Source organism: Aythya ferina (genome assembly GCF_964211825.1).
Source record: "Aythya ferina genome assembly, contig: HAP1_SCAFFOLD_182, whole genome shotgun sequence".
Classification (NCBI taxonomy): Eukaryota; Metazoa; Chordata; class Aves; order Anseriformes; family Anatidae; genus Aythya; species Aythya ferina.
The window spans coordinates 26050-44634 of NW_028181348.1; the positions used below are offsets into that span (position 1 = coordinate 26050).

General features: G+C 42.0%; 1 protein-coding gene across 2 annotated transcripts; it reads right to left on the bottom strand.

Moving 5' to 3' along the window:
- Positions 1-1036: 1036 nt before the first annotated feature.
- On the bottom strand, positions 1037-18309 carry LOC311428903 (ubiquitin carboxyl-terminal hydrolase 42-like). 2 transcript variants are annotated; one of them, XM_084540128.1, is made up of 17 exons: positions 18255-18309; positions 17157-17203; positions 16005-16158; positions 10199-10290; positions 8359-8596; positions 7420-7620; positions 6717-6827; positions 6458-6560; positions 6186-6253; positions 5959-6029; positions 5345-5427; positions 4315-4426; positions 3797-3937; positions 3502-3602; positions 2897-3038; positions 1935-2216; positions 1037-1136 (listed from the first exon to the last, which is right to left on the bottom strand). In XM_084540128.1, the coding sequence occupies exons 5-17, from the start codon at positions 8585-8587 to the stop codon at positions 1044-1046; spliced, it is 1737 nt and encodes a 578-aa protein (XP_084396254.1). In that variant the 5' UTR covers positions 8588-8596; positions 10199-10290; positions 16005-16158; positions 17157-17203; positions 18255-18309; the 3' UTR covers positions 1037-1043. The 2 variants fall into 2 exon arrangements, with proteins under 2 accessions (XP_084396254.1, XP_084396255.1); XM_084540129.1 differs by having other exon boundaries at positions 16005-16223; positions 18255-18304.
- Between the last annotated feature and the right edge of the window lie 276 nt (positions 18310-18585).

Below are 18585 nucleotides of genomic sequence, written 5' to 3' on the forward strand. Positions count from 1 at the left end.
ACTGCCAAAGGAACAAACTAGGTGTCTACTTTTACAGCTACACCTACAAACCCACTGGGGAACAAAAGCATTGAGTGATCAATTTCTAAAATTTTATGGGTCTGTAGGAATATATGAGATAGCCAAACAAACCGTCCAAGGATGCTTAACATGTCAAAAGGTGAATAAGAAGGTGATTAGGCAAGCACCTGCTGGAGGAAGACGAATTGCATATCGACCATTTGAGAGAATACAGGTGGACTTTACTGAACTACGAAAGAGACGGCTAGAAGAACGGTGGAAAAGGGGTGGACACATGCATCACGACTAAAGGGACCCGTAACAGGAACCTGGAAGGTTGAGTCTACTTCTGGAGATCCGAAAGTTAAGCTTAAAAGAACTTGAAGCATATCAGGGCATAGCTACCCTTTGGATGCTAATTGTATGTATATTAAATCTTGTACTGATTAGAATACACATTGGTACTGGGTAAGGTATTCATCATTCCCAGGAGATTTCAGAGGTTCCGCAACACTGCATAAAATAAAAACCCATTTCTCACTTCTGCTGAAGGACGTGAATATTAAGAGTAAAACCTTCCAAAGGCAAACAAACAAACAAAAACCTCCAGACTACAGGACCGCTCGCAAAGATATGCCATTTAGAAACCTCTCCTGTGATTAGGACACCTTCTCCAGCTCCCAGAGAAAGTGTTTTTTCCCCTCTTGCTTCTGAAGCCATTGCACTAAAAAAGCAAACGCATCTGTCTCCTTCCACCTGCTGCTCTGAGAAAAAAGGCATAAGGGCGAGTGGGGAACAGCCAATGTTTCTCCAGACAGTGGAGAAAAACGGAAAAACATTCTATAAAGGAACACAAGTTCTCCTTGAGGCACCAACCTGCATCAGAGTGATATGCTCAGTGCCGATCATTAGTTCTGTTCGTGACACTGGACACACAGTATGGAATTGTACTAATTTAAATCCTTCCATTAAGTACTATTAGTAGACAGATAAAACTGTAATGAACTTCCATAAAGTCTTGTCTTAATAAGACTGTGCTCATTTTACCTCATTTCCTCTGACAAGCTGTTCAGCTGGCTGGCTGTGAGGGACTCCGTGATGACTTCTCGATTGACTGAAGGCATAGCTCCAGGCATCTGCAATTAAAACGCACAAGTCAGCAGACAAAAAAATACTATTTGTAGTAGTACTGAGGACTAGTCTTGTCAGAATGTCTCCATTAAATAGTAAGCAAGACCGCTGTGAGTTGTATGCATTATCTACACTTCAAAGATAACCCCAACTCACCCCCCAAAATCTACTTTATGAAATTAGGAATTTTTATCTCAGCTGAGCTTAAGTTGACAAGTTCTAATGTAAGCTCAGGTCTGCAAATTCTAATGGGATAATACGACAAAGTCTTATGATCACATTTGTGCTGTGTTTTCTCAGTATTTCACCTGAATTAGGAACACAATAAACACTTCCGGATACATCGTAGGTGAGAAATTCTCGATGGAGCAAATCTATGTTTCAAGCGATCCATTTGTTTTAGAAAAGAATATCTCAGAAGGTTTAACAGGTTCAACTCGGCAAGTGGAATCATCAAGTTTCAGTCCGTTTTCTTTAGATTCAGTAACTAACCTAATAGCATCATTTAGTGAATCTGTTTTTGGCAGCTCATGCTGGGATCTTCCTTTGTCAGCATTCTGACAGGAAGAGTTGGAATGCTGCAATGTACGGACTACCTTTCCAACCAAAATTCCATTAGAGGACATTGCATTGCAATTCCTTTGAGATAAGCCCTTTGACTCCTCCTCAGATTTTCCTGAAGATTCTGCACCATAAGGGACTGTGTTATCAGAGCTGAGTTTAGGATTTTCATTCACTGTTGGCTCCACAAAAATTTCATCAGAAACTTTTTTGTTTGTTTGCATTTGCTTCATTTGCATTACCGAATTTGTAATTGTGGATGAAGGAACAGCCTGGTAGAGATCTTCATCCTCCACAGCACTGCTAAGACAGTCAGGCTGTGACACAGTCTGACGAGCAGGCAATTTATTGTGAATACTGATGGTGATCTTCTGTTTTCTTGACGTATCAGTCATTGAAGGCCTGGTAATTGCCTGGTTTTGAACACAGGCCATTGGTGGTGCTGAAGATGGCCTTTTTAGGGTGACACCAGTGGTCTTTGCGTCCTCTTTTATGGATCCATTTCCATTTAAACGGCTTGAATTCTGTATTTAAAAAGAAGAAATTGCAAGATGGATTAACGCAAACACTGCATGTAACATTTTGAAGCACAAAACTCTCCTACTGAGTGTTTCTACAAATGGTCTTAACACCTAAAAAGAAAAACACACTGCCCTTTAAGGATAAATGCAAGTCCAATAAGCGTGTTCAATTCCTGCTTTTGGTTTACTGCAGATTGGTATCAAATTAACATCATCTTTGAAAACCAGCCAAGCAACTTAACATTACCTGCTGCTATTCCCAAATATATTTATTTTTCCCTTTAAACATACCCTGAAAAGCCTGAAATAATTGTTCTGGTGCTCAGGAATAAGACAATTAGTTTTCCCTGTCTTAGCTAAAGTGACGAGAATAGGAAAAACAAGTCCTCTTTTAAATGATTTGAGGATTAGTACACTCTGCTTAAATTGTCAAAGAGCGTAGCTCTCTGTGCTTTAGAAAGCTGTCTTGGAGGTATAAAGTAATGGAGTCGCATGGCTGCACAATTTAGCAGTAACCACTGTTTGAATGACTCTGGCTGTAGCATGAGGGCTGTGAAGAAAGCTGCAGCGTGGGAAGGAAAACAAAACTAAGATGCCGAAAACCAAACAAAAAACCCCACACCAAACCCCAAACCCACTAGCAGTTTGGTGCCGTTATCTGCCCTCCCGCTTCCCTGAATTACCTTAATCATATGAGGAAGAAGTCGTGGTCCCATAAATCCAGCCTGCTTACTATTAGCCCCCTGCTGACCAGGAGGGAATGAACAGGGATAAGATGGTGCTGGCAAGTAAAACGCACGTTCTCCAAGTGTCAAATCATAGCGCCTTCAGAAAAGAGCAGTGATCGTAGTTTAGTTTTTCTTTCAGCCTACTCTTGGATTAAATCCCATCCTATAATTTTAGAGGAACAGCTCATACGATATGGAAGCCTTCTCTACAGAAGGCTTCGCCAAGACTACAAACTGAAAAGTAGAGAACAGTCTTCCTACTAAGACTATCACTTGCACAGCAATAATTCATTCTTACACCACAGATGACCTTCATTTCTCTCCTTCTCTAAATTAGCCAGCTACAGATAACACATAGATAGCAATTTACACAAGTGCTGCAGTTTAAGGCCAAGCAACAAAAGATAATAAACGACACAGAGAATTTCAGGTTAGACAGAACTGAATTAGACAAATAATAATCTTCTCCCCGGATAGCAAGAAAAACACTTGCAAAACAGAAAAATATCAATAACGGGAAAGTAAATCTCTTCTGAACACATTTTAAGATTTGTTATTACCTGATATAAAAAAGTATGTAAGCTTGCTGACCAAGAACTCTTTTAATGTCAGTACGCACTACTTTAGCATCATTCATCTGATACCAAAGTCCATTACCAGCCTGCAAATAAAGACAACGATTTCTTTAGGTGAATTGCACGTTTTCCAAATGAAATCACGGATAGGAACAAAATACACACACGTCAAATAAAAATATAATGAAATCTTTTTCCCTAGAAACAGTAGCTGCTAGTCATGCTTTAATTGGTTTGCCAGCACAACCTTTACCCTGTTAGAAATGCTGTTGACTTCTACCTTTACATAGCATATATAGTGTCCTGAGTGACAGCTGACACCGTGATGTACCAGCACCGCATATAAGGCATAGAGCAGTGGTTCTCCCATTGACTGCGACATGTAGGCTCTCAGGTCCAAATACTCCGGATATTTCACCTCCTAAAGAGACACCAAGAAGACAGAAAAATTATCCCAGAGTACTTCGTGGACTAGCCAGAGAAAAACACTTCCAAAAAACACAGACTAGAATTTATTTCTAGAATATATTTCTAGAATATATTTCTTGATTCACTACAAATAAGTCTTCCCATAAACAATGGTTAAGACTAGAAGTTGCAGAGAACTGTTTCCTGATGAATCAGCCTTCTCAGAGGAAAGCATATGCTTCTTGTCAAGCGGGAACTTTATTGATATTAAGAGAAAGAATAAGCCATAGTCGTTAGTCTACAATTATTGTCTGAAAATATTAACAACTTTCAGCTTTGGGGGATGTCCCATTACACAATGATATAGTTGCATTACAGTGGTAAATATACCTTGTTGATCTTTCCACCTGTGAAATCTGCAAATCTTTTCAGTGATATTGTGAGAACCTGGGAAGAACGGTGTATGGTAAATCTCTTGGACGCAGGAACCATCTTTTTACACCTTAAAAACAAGCAGAGATAAGTGTTTGAAGGCATCTTCTTTTTTCGCCCCCAAAACAAACTCCTTTTAATGTCTCACGCATGCCTATGCTATTTGAATGATATTTACTTGCATAATAGGTTGGTCTTTTTTCTTTTCATAAACCCATGCACTGCGTGTCAGGTTTGTTAATACAGAGAAGAAGGTCAATTTTCCCAACAACTCAGAGCATAGTGGGAACAGGAATCTCTCACGAAAGGGTATTACCAGGTTGGATGGCAAGGTACCATTTCTTGGTCTACAAAAGTGGCTATTTGAACTCCAATCCTGGAAACATTCTTTCAGCTTTCAAGGGAAATACAAATACTGAAAGCGGAACGAGAGAGACTTGGTCCCCAGGACTAGAAATTGCAAATAATCTCCGACATAGGTCGACTATCAACATCAAAAATACAACAGAAGCACATGGTCATTCTACAGGAGGGAGACATTTAACAGTAGGAAGTCTTCATGTACTGAGCTTGTCTGGAAAGACACTGAAACCATCTGCCATCCTTTGAAACAAAATAGTTCAGTTTGACACATTGCCCGCTCCAAGGTAGGACCTACGGCATAAGCAGTGAAAATTAGCCACTAGCCCAGAGAACAACGGAAACTGGGCAGTTTACATCAAGAAAAGTACTGTCGAGAGCTAATAAATAGAAAGAACAAAAGTAGCTCTTTTTGAATTCTGATGGCAAAATACAAGCCAGAGAATTGCAAACCCATAGGGAATGCCTATGAATAAGACTTCCCCCCTCCAAAGAAACAAAAATCCAAGTCTTTTATAAACTTCCACAAAACTTGTAAGTAGATCCAAAGTTTAGAGGTAGTCCAACAGAGTCATGCAACATAGAAAACTGACATCTAGGATTAAGACCTAATCCGTCAAAATCTTACTCGCTACATTTATAGCAATTCTCTCCATCCAGCTCTTCAGGTTTCACAAAGAGTTCCAGAGCTCTGCTAACAGACGAAACCGCCTAGAGCAGCGAGAAAGAAGAGCGTAAAGTCACCGTAATTCAAAATTCCAGAGACATACTAGTAGTTTATAAGAGAATCTTACTAACATACTCAAGCGATCTACTAGGAGCACTGTGAAGAAGGAGGCAGAAAGAGCATGCTCAGCATTGACCTCACCTGGAAGGCATTTGACTTTGGAACAAATACTTTTCCAGTAGCCTAGACAGCATCTATAGTGTGCTTTGTCATCAATACTGGGGACAAATTCATCAGTATAACAATTAGATGTATATTGAGGTAGAACAACAAAGAAGTATGACAGCATTATCATTTTTGCAGAAAGAGAATTCCTTCCCCTTAAACCCAATGCAAATGTGGAGACTATTTACATGGGTTCCACGGAAGGACAAAGTCCAATCCACTTCCTTAGCACCACCAAGCTCTTATGTTTTAACATTATATGTGGTTTGGTTTTTTAAGTTAAACAAGTTTAATTTAGAAAGTTATGCATGTACTTAAACATCATGAATTATATTTAGAAAACATCTTACCTTTATATCCAAAGTGATATCAAGAAATGCCTCATACGTATCCGAAACTGCTTTGCAATTCAAGCACTTCACTGGAAGCAAAATATAAATGCTTAACATTATGTGAAGGAGACTAACTGTCCAAATTCAAGTTGTTGACAGATACTACTTTAGACAAACTACAGACTGCTTTACTACCGACAAAAGACACAGATCAGTTCTAAGGACAGGAATATTTTTTCAAGTACCTCTCGATCTTAGAAATCCTCCAAATATTTGATGAATGATGGTGGTAGCTTGAGAAGATCTGTCCAATCTGGAAATAAATTATAATCAGACCTCAGAAGATTTAAGGCACAGAGTTAACTCTTCAAAGAGTTTGATGAAAACCAAGGATGATGTAGACTTTCGTTGCTGATAGTAAATAAGGCACTAAAAAGTGCTAGAGATCATTTCTGAGAGTAAATAAAGGACTAGAAGGTGCTAGAGAATGTATGAAAGTGAACTTGTTTATGCTTACTCGGTGCTTCCGTTCAAGCACGCTTCCTGCATAGCATCAACAGTATAGCGCAAGAACTCGTGTGCGTCTTCTTGACTGCCAAAATGGAAATGTTGTCCTATTCCTAAATAAGATGATAGTATTGACCCCATTTAAAAATGAAATCAATCTTGTATTTCTAAAATCTCTCTTCATTTGAGTGTTAAAACCACTTATACACATCAAATAATTATTTGAAGATTACAAGCTATCGAAAAGAAACACATCTGAAGCCACTTACGACTGAGATTACTGATAACATGCGTAGGCTTGATGGCATCAACAGTGCAACGCAGGGCCTGGTTAATGTGAGTCTCCATCGTGCACATCATGCAAAACTCTTGTTCACGACCTGAAGAGTGAAAGAACAAAGCATCCCAGTCCAGCGAAATATCCATAACTACAAACATCTAAGTACAATTTAAACTACAGATACAATATCCACTCTCCTTGCTACATTCTATTCTCCCAAGATGCCAATGTCCCAACAGTCTTGTAACATTTCATTTCACACAACTTGACAGAAGAAAAATATCCACTAAGCCTGTATTCAAATGCATTTTGTGATGAGAAATCTAAAAGACTACTGCAAAGTCGCAGTTGTAAAGGCTGACAGGAATGTGAACTCCACAGGCTGCAAAATGTATTACTCTCCAAAATTACTACTAAATGCATTACTGTCCAATGCACTTCATTATTCCCATGAAGCAATAAATGATCCTTTAATAAACAAACAAACAAACAAACAAACAAATAACTAAATAAATAAAACATGGTGCATTAATTGCACTCCATATGCTATTCGGAGCCCACTGCTAATACGGTGCTCAAAGCCAGCTGCTACAGGTAAAATCAGGCAAATAAGCTTATCTCACAGAATCACTGCTGTTCTTTCACCTTCAGAGCTATCCAACAGATTCAAAATACTGTTAGAAAGTACTCACATGACTGGCTGTGCTCAAGAGAAAGCATGTAATTGGCAAGTGGGGGTGTGTAGGTCAAACACTGTAGAGTAGCATTAAGAAAACATGTGTTGCCAAGATTGTACAGGCCAACTCCAACACTTTGTGTTTCTCGCCAATCCATACAAATCTTCTCAGGTGGAAAAAGAATGCTCTGTGGTGGAGCAATTCCATCATTAACGACTGCAAGAAAGTTAAATTTAAAAAGAGATCTTGTTTGTTTGTTTCGAAGAAAGGTATTTAAAAAAATACTATTCTGCAGGAGCACCTAGAGGAGCTAGCTACAATCCAAACCAGAAAAACTTATTGCAGACAGCTTTAATACCACCAAATTCAAATTGGCTGGTCAACACAATGTTTTGGGGAAAAAAAAACAAACAACTTTAGTCAACCATTTTAATTTTTCTAAGGCAAGGCTAACTGCCATTCTGTTTGTAGCACCTAATGCCAAGTTCCTCTCCATCTATAATCTTTAACCTGATTAACTCAACTACTGTTTTTTTCCTTATTATAACTTAAACCACAAACTTAGACTTGAAATTATACGGTAAACACGTAAAAACTAGGAACTAGGAATGACGGTACCCCTACAGATACCAGATTTTTTCCTGAGCAATGTTATCATTCAAAAAACCTGTGAAGAATGGAAGCTGTGAATAGCAACCATCAAACACTTTTCTTTGCAAAACAGAAAAGACATGGAGGAATCTGTGCATTACAAAAAGCTCCCCATATTTCTCTGTTGACTGTAAATATATCAAAATTAATTTCTGTAACATCAGTCACTTCAGTTGCCTTAGGGGATTCGCTTTTCAAGTCTTTGTTCACAGTAGTCCCCTTCTCTATCAGTGCAACAAGTAAGAACTGCATTTTCTACTTTTGCTTTGAAGAAAATGGAGGCAGGATAAAACGCACACTTACTTAGATCTCTTGGGGCAAAAGCCTTAGATTTTTCAGATGATCTACAGTAAATACCACCTCCACGTCCTTGGGCCACAGAGACTTGGCTTGAATCTTCTGCAGGCACTATCCGGCCCCAGTTTGCGGTGCGTGACATCAGTATTTTAGTACTTGGTTTCTTGGATTTGCCAGACCGCCTTGAAGAGGGCTTTTTAGGCTTTGAAGATTTGGGCTTCTTAGCTACGGTCATTGTTCACATCTGCGACAGAGACAGAAGTTCTGGTTGACGTAAGAATATCAAGAAGCATTCCAAGAAGAAAAGAGTAGCAGAAGTCCTGTCACTTAATCTCAAAGAAACAGCCTTAAGAACTAAATCGCTGGTATGAATGATTTAAAAAGAATCCCCAAACTAAACACACAAAGTGAAAATTTCCATCTAAACTCTATCAGTATTACTTTTCGCTTCTGCAGAACTAGTGGCTGATGCCATTTCTTTCCCTTCCGTAGGATTTTAATCCATTACAACTCTGGAGTCTTTTTAATATAAAAATGTAGAAGACATTCTCTGAGGGGAATCAGTTATTTATTGATTTCCGGAGTTGCGCAATTATCTGTTAATTAGTACCTATGATCTAATAGATAATTGTTGCAATTATCTATTGCTGACATGAGCAACGGAACACTATTACTTCACTGCCTGCGTTTTTCTGTTTCGTCTGCACAAAGGTACCCAGAACTCACTGCTACTTTTCTTCTGTCTTTCCAGGGCTCGCCCTCTACCTCACTGTCTACTGCACCAGTCATGAGGGGTTTGTTGTGATTCTATAATGAGCCTAGCTTTTAAATACACCTTTCATGGGCGTCACTTGGTGATAGCAAGTTAATTTCTGAGGGCTCCTCAGTCTACATCATGTGGTCGCTTTTTCCAGGTGAAAAAGCGGAGCCGTAAGTGGCAGTACACTAAAGCCCTAGCATGTTGAGATCCAAGAGGAGAGATGTTTGGCCCTCCTTTTCACTCCTGGGAACCATATACCTCAAAACCCACAGAGGATGGTCTATATCTCAGAGAAATCTTGGGAAAGGAGAGCATGAAGAGCATGTTTGCAAATTTATTTCTCCCTGGGCTTCTTCTGCTTCTCCAAGAAAGACGAGTTTCAATATAACTTTGGCAGCAGTACTTCTGCTGTTTTACTCCTACCACATTTAAAACTCCTACAACAAACTGAAAAGTTAGACTAAAAAGCAGCTCTTTCCGTTCTACTTTGTAAAGCTGCACGTTTTCCTCATGCAAAACAACAGGGGAATGTAAGCTAGAAACGGAAATGCTGAATGTAAAACAAAACAAAACAAACCTCAGCCCTCCAGGACAAAAGCCAATAACTGCTACAAAGTCCTTTTTAAAATGCTGATTAGGTTTCAAGGTGATACCGCTTTAAATAAGCATAGCTGTGTGTCCATAGGCAGAAGCTGAATAATGACAGGATGAACTTCTATACTTCATGTTTTGTTACTGTCTTACTGTAGCACACAGGGACTTGTTACCTTTAGGGAAACCACTAACCTCATGGAGCGTTTAAAACATAAGCTAGTTTGTTATACCAAAACGACGGAGAGAACAAAGCATAAAGTGCTTTCAGATTTCTAGCACGCCTTGATTGCTATCCATTAAACTTCAGACACGTTAAACAAAACACAGTAAATAAGAAAACTCCTAGTCCCACAGCTGGCAAATTGTGTGCAGAGGTTGTAATTAGAACTTTTTTTGCCTTGACGTTTTACATTTAAAATTGATTTTAAATCCATTCTATACACACTTTCCATTCCTGAAAAAACAATACGCAAACCTGACAAATGCATTTACATGAGAAATGAAGTCGTCCTTGTCCGATTGGAAGACTAAGGTGACAGCGCCTGGGCTCAGGGATAAGCTCTGATCTTCACCAGTGACAGCTCCTTTTGTAGGATTGAAAGGGAAAATGTTTCAGCAACACATTGGAAACATACTTAAGGGACGAGAAACAAAATCAAGACTGCAGTGAGAAGGAGAACAGAAAAACAATACTGGGGGGAAAGGAAAGGAAAGGAAAGGAAAGGAAAGGAAAGGAAAGGAAAGGAAAGGAAAGGAAAGGAAAGGAAAGGAAAGGAAAGGAAAGGAAAGGAAAGGAAAGGAAAGGAAAGGAAAGGAAAGGAAAGGAAAGGAAAGGAAAGGAAAGGAAAGGAGAAAAAAAGGGAAGGGAAGGGAAGGGAAGGGAAGGGAAGGGAAGGGAAGGGAAGGGAAGGGAAGGGAAGGGAAGGGAAGGGAAGGGAAGGGAAGGGAAGGGAAGGGAAGGGAAGGGAAGGGAAGGGAAGGGAAGGGAAGGGAAGGGAAGGGAAGGGAAGGGAAGGGAAGGGAAGGGAAGGGAAGGGAAGGGAAGGGAAGGGAAGGGAAGGGAAGGGAAGGGAAGGGAAGGGAAGGGAAGGGAAGGGAAGGGAAGGGAAGGGAAGGGAAGACCTTGATCTTTATACTGACCAATGAGATAAGCCTTACACATTTTTAAGTTTATTTTTGACAACTGATTGAGGTGTTACCAGGTATTAAGTACGATTCAAGAGCAAATATTAACACTACAAAGAAGAAATCCGATCCACCACCACTGTTTCAAAATACATCCATTTCTCATTTGGAGATGACGTCTCTCTGACAAGGTAGTAGAAAAACTGTAAATACCGATAGAGCTTCCTCTCCCGATGTTCCATATGCATACCGATGCTGTTCCTACACCTACGCTCTGAGCATAAATTTATGTTGACATGAGTGACAAGAGAGGGTGTTACTCCTCTCTTTGTTTGCCTTGAGAGACACACCTCTTGTCCATTGAAAAGTAAATTCAAGATTCCAGATCAGTTAAGACAGTTGCTATCCCCCCATTCAGAGTTCTGCAGCAGCACTCTTCAGATGTGTTTAGCAGTCTCTTTAGAAAATGTTATCACTTAGGACCTGTTTCTCAGTAGGTCCACGTTTGGCCTCCGCTTAGCAGAGAGTCAATCCCAGCTTAAGCTTTCGTACAAGAGCCCCTTCACGAAATGGAGTTGAACCCTGACATAACTGAGTTGAACCTTTAACCTTGAAGCTTCCTTAAAGAAGAAAGCAGCACCCAGGCCAGGAAATAGAAATTAATCGTCACTTTACCCTGAAATGCAGTGGGCTATTCTGTGCTGGCAGGATTGCTGCCGGGCTGGCCGACGAGGCGGCGGGCAGCTCCCCGGGGCCACAGGGCCTGGCACAGGGAGCCGCTGGGGGTCTCCAAGGTCCGGGAACAGCGGCAACAGCGGCAACAGCAGGGACAGAGGGGACAGCAGCGACAGCAGCAGCCACCTCAGCCGGGGCCGTCTCCACAACCGCCACAACGGCCTCGGAACGCCGCCGAACTCGGAGCTCCAGCGTGACGCCTTTTGAACCTGGCCGCGCTGCTCATGGCTAAAACCAGAGCGTTTCCTCCGGCGTGTGTTTACTGTCGGTGCCGGATCGGCCCTCACCCCGAGCTCTCCCTGCCGGGAGGGCTTTGGGGTTGGGGTTTCCCTCCCGCCGCCACCGCGGACAGGCCCCGCGCGCAAGGGGTCCGCGCTGGGGAGCAGCATCTCACCCACGGTGAGAGCCTGAGGGCACGACATGAAAAAGCCCCGACACGAAAAAGCCACGACATGCGGCCGAGGCGGCGGGGAGACGGCTCTGAGGGAGCTGCCACTTCGCCCTGCCGTCCTCCCCTCCCGGGCTGCCCCGCCGAGCCCCGTGCGCCTCAGGTGCTGCGCTGAGGGGGTGGCTGGCTACTGAGACAGCTGCCCAGGGCACTGCTCATGGCACCGAGCCTGACGGAGGTCAACAAGTGTTGAACAATGCTCTCAGACATCGGGTCTCACTTTGGGGTGGTCCTGTGTGGAGCCACGAGTTGGACTTGGTGATTATTGGGAGTCCTTTCCACCTTGGGATGTTCTCTGATTCTAGGTCAGCAATCCAGTAGCTGATGAGAAGTGTGGAGTCATTCAAAGGGAAGAGAGAACACAACACTTCTCATTTGCAGAAGCGGCTATTTGGTAACCAAACCGACGATTCCTTTGCTTCTAGAGCAACTAACAGCAGGGATCCGCTTTACAATAGAGGGAAAAGAGTCGTTGGCATGTCATGTGAAGTAAGCTTCAAATCCCAGAGGATGATTTTGTTGGAACTTTATTCAGCTGAAAACACAGAAGCCTTGCTTTTGCTTGTGTTAGTTACAGCTCCAGTTTACTTTGGTTGGGAGGGAAGGCATTCCAGGCTAATGTGCTGTACCTGTTCCTTCAGCTCATTGTCCATAAACGGAGGAGCAAACGAAATCAGTTTAATCTCCATTAAATGCAGCAGACAAAGCGGAGTAGAGGGTGATCTAGCACTTAATTTTTCCTGTAAGCAGGAAACCCAGAACTCAACAACAGTTTTCAAATCTTGTCCTGCAGTAAATGACCAGGTGAGTGAAGCTTGCATTTAGAGGATGTGCTCCTACAGTAGATGGAAATAGCTTTTCCTCTTCACAAGTGCAACTGAGTGGTGGACTGGCAGCTACGTGGTTAACTAGTTGTGCCAAAGGGGTTGTGTTGAATGCACAGAAAAATATGCAGGTCCCAACAGTAAAGGGTTGTCTGTAGGCATGACACTGAGTACAGATGTTGTCCGCAGGTTCGTGCAGAGTGCACCACGCCAATAAGCACCCAGAGTCGGAATGCACATGAAGGTCTTTTAATTATATAATTACTTATAGAACTCTGCAGAGTCAGGTACTTGGCCATCTTTCGCAAAGCAAGCACACCTCTGACTCAAATCGCCGTCATTTATACACAGGAAACTTGTGAAAACTCTCTCTTTGGCTCCTTTGGATTGGTTATTACAGCTCATCTAACTTATCTCCACTGAGCTTGTGCATTACAGAGGAATACCGGGGGGGAGGGGGAACAGGAGAGGGGGGACACACAACGAATCCCACATTAGCATAGATTAGCATTTTGACAGGTGTGATTTTTAATGTGCTAATGACCCTTAATGAGAAAAAGGTTACTATAGGTGAGTCTGGAGCTCGTGTTCTCCTTCCTGTTTTTTCCCTTTTAGCCCTTCTCTTCCTTGCTTCTGCTAGCTCAAGGCTACCTGTCTCTCTCCTTTATTTTCTCAGCTAAAAGACTGCACAAGCTACAGGCCTCCCTATTTGCTTCAACATTTCCTTGGTTTTGTTTTTTTTTTTTTTTTCCCAGCTCTGGGACGACACAGGTGTGGTTTGATATTTGCCAGTATAGCTAAAACTCACGCCAGTCTGCTCACGCACAATAAGTAGTAAGATTTAAGGACTGGTTTCATCGGCTTCTTCCATACTAACATCCTTCTTATGTTTTAGATATGCTGTAGTTAAATCAACACTAAGTTACTACTTGTGGAGTAATCGCCTTAAGCGACTAGGCATCATCTCCATCCCAAAAGCTACCCGCCTCCAAGGTGCAACCACCCCTCACTGAGCACGCCCTTGGAATTTCTCAGAGCCTGTACCTTTAAACGCAAGTGAGATCATTTCTACCAAGCACAACCAAGATATGCATGACTAGAGTCACTCAAGCTCCACCTTAAAGATAGAAAATAATATCAATTGCTTTAAGAGAAAGGGGATGTTAGGGAAGATACTATCAGGAAGGATTCCTTCTGACATCACTCGACAGGCTGAGCCTCTCACTCCCCCACCCCCACTCCATTGGGACGCCGTGGGGTAAGATCTGAACGCTTGCTTATACCAGGCGTCTCTGTGGAATCTTAGAAATCTGTAGAGTTTTGATGCTTTTTAATGTCTTAATACCTAGGCTGTGTGCCTGTGCATTTCATGCATGCTAGCTTGCTTTTGCAGACAGTGAATTTATCACTGACAATCCAAAGAACCTGTGTACCTGTCGCCGTAAGAAATTGCACTTAATTGCATTCTTCCTAGCTGTGAGAGTTCTCCTTGAACGCGACTAGAGCGAGGCCGTACTGCGTTGTTGGTGAGTCCGTGACCGTGATAGTTCAGCACCCTGAATCTGACGGGACCCGTGACGGTCAATCGGCTACACCCCTTAATGCGACACTACTAGAGGAAGAAGATGACAGGGCTTGCATGCACTGCATTAGGCTTTGCATGTGAAAACACCCCGAAATAATTTCACGTGCATTTAACGTTTTTAAAGGGAAAAAAACAGGAAGGTGTAGTCTCTCTGTAAGCTACAGCCCTACATAGTTAAGGCATCAGCATTCATTCCTTTGCTTGATAGCAAAGTATGAACATACAGAAGAGTTAAATATTTTCTTTGCATTCTTAAAGGCGATTTTTCAGACTTGGGCTTCAGTTGTTGGAGTTGAAGAGATCAGTAGACATCCTTACTTTTACGTTAAGACCAAAATCTTTATCTAAGATTGTGTTATCTAACGCAACTAAACTCCCACCCCCATATGTTTTTTTTGTAACTTCGGAACGATCTTGCTGCAGTCCTACTCCGATGGTCTTTCAGTAACATGCAGACTGCCGTGGCAGATTCTGTTACAGTGCTTTTCTATTGACAGTGTGCATAACACTCAAGGTAAAGCCCCTTAAGTGTTTCTTTGGACCCTGCTGCTTCTGTTAGTACTCATTTTTTCACAAACTTGTTGAACCTGAGCCGTGCCTACTGAGCCAACGAATGCTTTGATGACACAGTATTTTTTCAAAGCAGTTTTGCTTCTTGGAGCTACAGAAGCAGCTCTGGCTACGTGATAGGGAATTGTGCTGCATTGGCAAAACCAGACTTAGCTACAGACTTACAACACTTGCTAACTCGATCTATTTCAAATCTCATTTTAACTTTAAAGGACAATCAGTTTTGTGGCTCCTGTCTTACTAATTTGCCTTGTTTTGCATGGAAGGGCAGCCTGTGAATGTTTTGCTTTATTGCATGCTTCAAAAAAAAAGGCTGAGGAAGAGACTGGAGGAACCTTTTCTATTCTATGGACTTTCCCCCGAGAGGGTGGAATTGCAGGCTACTTGGATGAATGTTCGAATATGAGTAAGGGAGCAGACCTCAGCCAAAGGAGGTGGAATCCTTGCTTAATAGTAAGTATCAGTGTGGGGACATCTTTGCTTAACGGGAGCCATTTAAACTCTTCATAGAAACAAAATAAGCTGGACATCTTATGCTTGGAAAGCAGTATGGTTACACAGCTGCTAACATAATGACTTGAGTCTTCTGCTCTGCAACTTCAGGTTTTGTTTTCAAGCAGTGCATACATCAGTTTAAGCTTTGGACAAGGAGATTTGCAATGCAAATAGTGATAAACCAGAATCAGTGGCGCTGACGAGTGTAATGGTGAAATGCAGCAAATCAAGTATTCCTGGAGAAATGTGAGATTACAAAACTAGTAAGCCATGAAGCACTTTTGTTGTTGTTGTTGTTTTTTAAATCAATTCTTATATGCTGAAATAGCACCTTCAAGAAAATCTGTTTATCTAGCCAGGTAACGGTGTCTCCCTGTAAACATGAAGGAAATGCCAGGAGCAGCCATAACTCTTTGCTGTCAAAATAAAGAGCAAGTCGAGGCCAACATCATGCCATAGTGCAAAGGCTTGCTAAGAAAGATCATTCTAAGAGGTCTGCAAGAAAAGATGACTTACTTTGTCATAAGTTTGTCAAATAGAATGGACGAGTTAGTAGTCGAGTACCGACTGTGTCCGACTCTACAGCTGCGGCGCAGCTCCAAGTCCCTGTTTTCTCCGTGGACTCGTCTCACAGTTTTTGCACCAGCTCTACTCCTCAGTGTTCTGGTGACTGATACGCAGAAACAAAGGATTTTGAAACAGTGAAGATGGGATTCTCCTTATTTCACCGTTGCTCTTGTAAAATGGAAACAGACAAACAAAAAAGGCACCCTGAAGTGGATTGAGTTTTCTTTACATTTCAGATCAGAAGTTGTTGTCACAACCACTGCATTCCACTTCTTTATCGCTCTGCACGTTTAAACTGTCTACTTAAAACTGGGACCTGTAGGGAAATTTTTAAAGAGACTGAAAGCTAGCCAGACAAAAACAAACGTGCAACTTTTGTTCCATGCAGGAGGGAAATCTACTCCAGTTATTTCTGTCTTGGAAAAGTGAGAACAATCAACACCTTTCTCTAAGGTGTTTTCACTCCATTCATGTAAAACTGTATCTAACAGTGCTCAAAACAAACACTATGACATTGCAAGCCTCTTCCTAAGAGGTGTATGTTTGATTACTCTGTTTATGCATGCAGCACTTCCATTTCCTGCATTATGATCTAACAGCTCAAGGAGGTAAGAATCGTTTCAAGAGAAACACCCAAACACCACATAACTCAAACTCGTGCTTTTTAGAAAAAAGCCTGCCCATTGTTTACCATACAGCACCCTTTGGCACAGGTTTGTTGCTTGCACTGTCATTAAAAGAGACAAGAGGACAAGGGGAAGGGAAGAGCTACACCACTGTGCTGGTAGGATCACAGCTAAGGTTTACTTTTGTGGTTGCCAGCTATAAAACTAAGTTTGAACTTATCAAGTATCGATTTACTTTGCACAATTAGAACAGTTTGCTTTGTGCCTACCAAGCTGCAATTTACACTGCTCCCTCCCCAAGGAATTCATAAAATCTCCTATTTGCACCTACCTCTCTTCACAGAAAAGTCACTGAGGAGTGAATTCAGGTGACTACAGAAGGCTTTGGGGCCAAATGAAAGCGATGGAGTGACCAAGTGCCATCCTCTTCAGTAACCAGCGTAAATAGGTATCCCGGGGACTTACAGCCACTTACCTGTGTTATATTCTTTTTTTCGTTCCAATTTTGGCTTTCTCAACTGCCTACATTAAGAAAGAGGACAGGGCAGAGAAGGGAGAAAAGACTTGTTGTATTAGACCCATCAAGGATGGGAAATTTCACCATGTTTACAAGCCAGTGCTCTATGGTATACAAAGAGAAGCCTGTAGGCCTCACGCAGGATCCAGATCCCAAGTCTGTTGCGTGCCATATACACGCGGTTCTGTATGTACCCACATTTCCTAGCTTGCTCATGTTGAATTCTCAAAATTATGAGCAATAGCACCCAAGTGGAAAAGATACATGTCCTGGTTTCAATTAGGACAGAGTTAGTTCTCCTCCTAGTAGTGGGTAGGTTGCTATGTTTTGGCTTAGAATGTGTGAAAGGATGTTTAGAAGAGTGCTGATACCACCCCGATGTTTCAATTGCTGCAGAGCAGTACTTACAACAAGCCAAGGACCTTTCGGTGTCTCACTGTCCTACTGGCGATCAGAATCGGCGCACAGCAACAGCTGCGAGGGGACAGACTCAGGATGGCTGACCCCAACTGGCCAAAGAATTCTATGCCTTATGGCAACACGCTGCACCATGGATAGGGCGGGGCAGCCGGGCTGCTAGGGGTTACGCTGGGCACTGGTCAGCGGGTAGTGAGCAACTGCATTGTACATCACTTGTTTTGTACACATTACTAGTAGCAGTACTATCATCATCATCATCATTATTATTTTCCTGTCTTAATAAACTGTCTTTATCTCAACTCGTGGGCTTCACTTTCCCATTTCTCTCCCCCATTCCAGAGAGGGAGGTGGGAGGGTTGCAGAAGGGCTGTGTGGTGTTTAGCTGCCGGCCGGGTTAAACCACAAGAACACCTCAAAGGGGTTGGGAAAAAAAAAACAGTTTTTTTTAGAAAAGCGGGAGACTTTCACTGAGAAGAGGGACTCTAGTTTTAAGGTACTGGTACACCATCAGCATGCTCATAGGCCTCTGCTGATTTTAGCCGGAGGTTTATCAGGCCACAACTCACTGCACATGCTTTCTCTCTTGCTTTTCAATCTACAAATCGAACAGAGATTGAACATATAGAAATACAGTACCTTGAAAAGCATCTCCTCTTGACATTTCCCCTCAGTATCGCCATACTTTCTTCAAAGCTGGAGACGGAACACCGCAGGATGCTTTTGCTCATTGATCTTAAACGGTGTCCGTTGAAACATTCAATACTGGGAGAAGAATAATCCTAGGGAAAGAAGGAAACAAGAATATATTTATGTGAACCACGTAGATTCAGATAAAGAAATTCTGCCTCACGCAAGTTTAATTGACCCTCCTGACTTGGTAGTGGGGCAACTAATGGCAGGCAGACACTGAAACGCTGCTGTGCTCAAGAAAAACCTGGAGAGAAAAAAAAAAAAAAAAAAAAAAAAA

Coding starts and splice junctions, on each gene's coding strand:
- LOC311428903 (XM_084540128.1), bottom strand. CDS start 8,587: ATGACCGTAGCTAAGAAGCCCAAATCTTCAAAGCCTAAAAAGCCCTCT. Junction 5,428..5,958: donor ATATCACTTTGGATATAAAG/GTAAGATGTTTT, acceptor TCGCTGCTCTAG/GCGGTTTCGTCTGTTAGCAG. Junction 3,603..3,796: donor ACTATATATGCTATGTAAAG/GTAGAAGTCAAC, acceptor CTTTATTTGCAG/GCTGGTAATGGACTTTGGTA.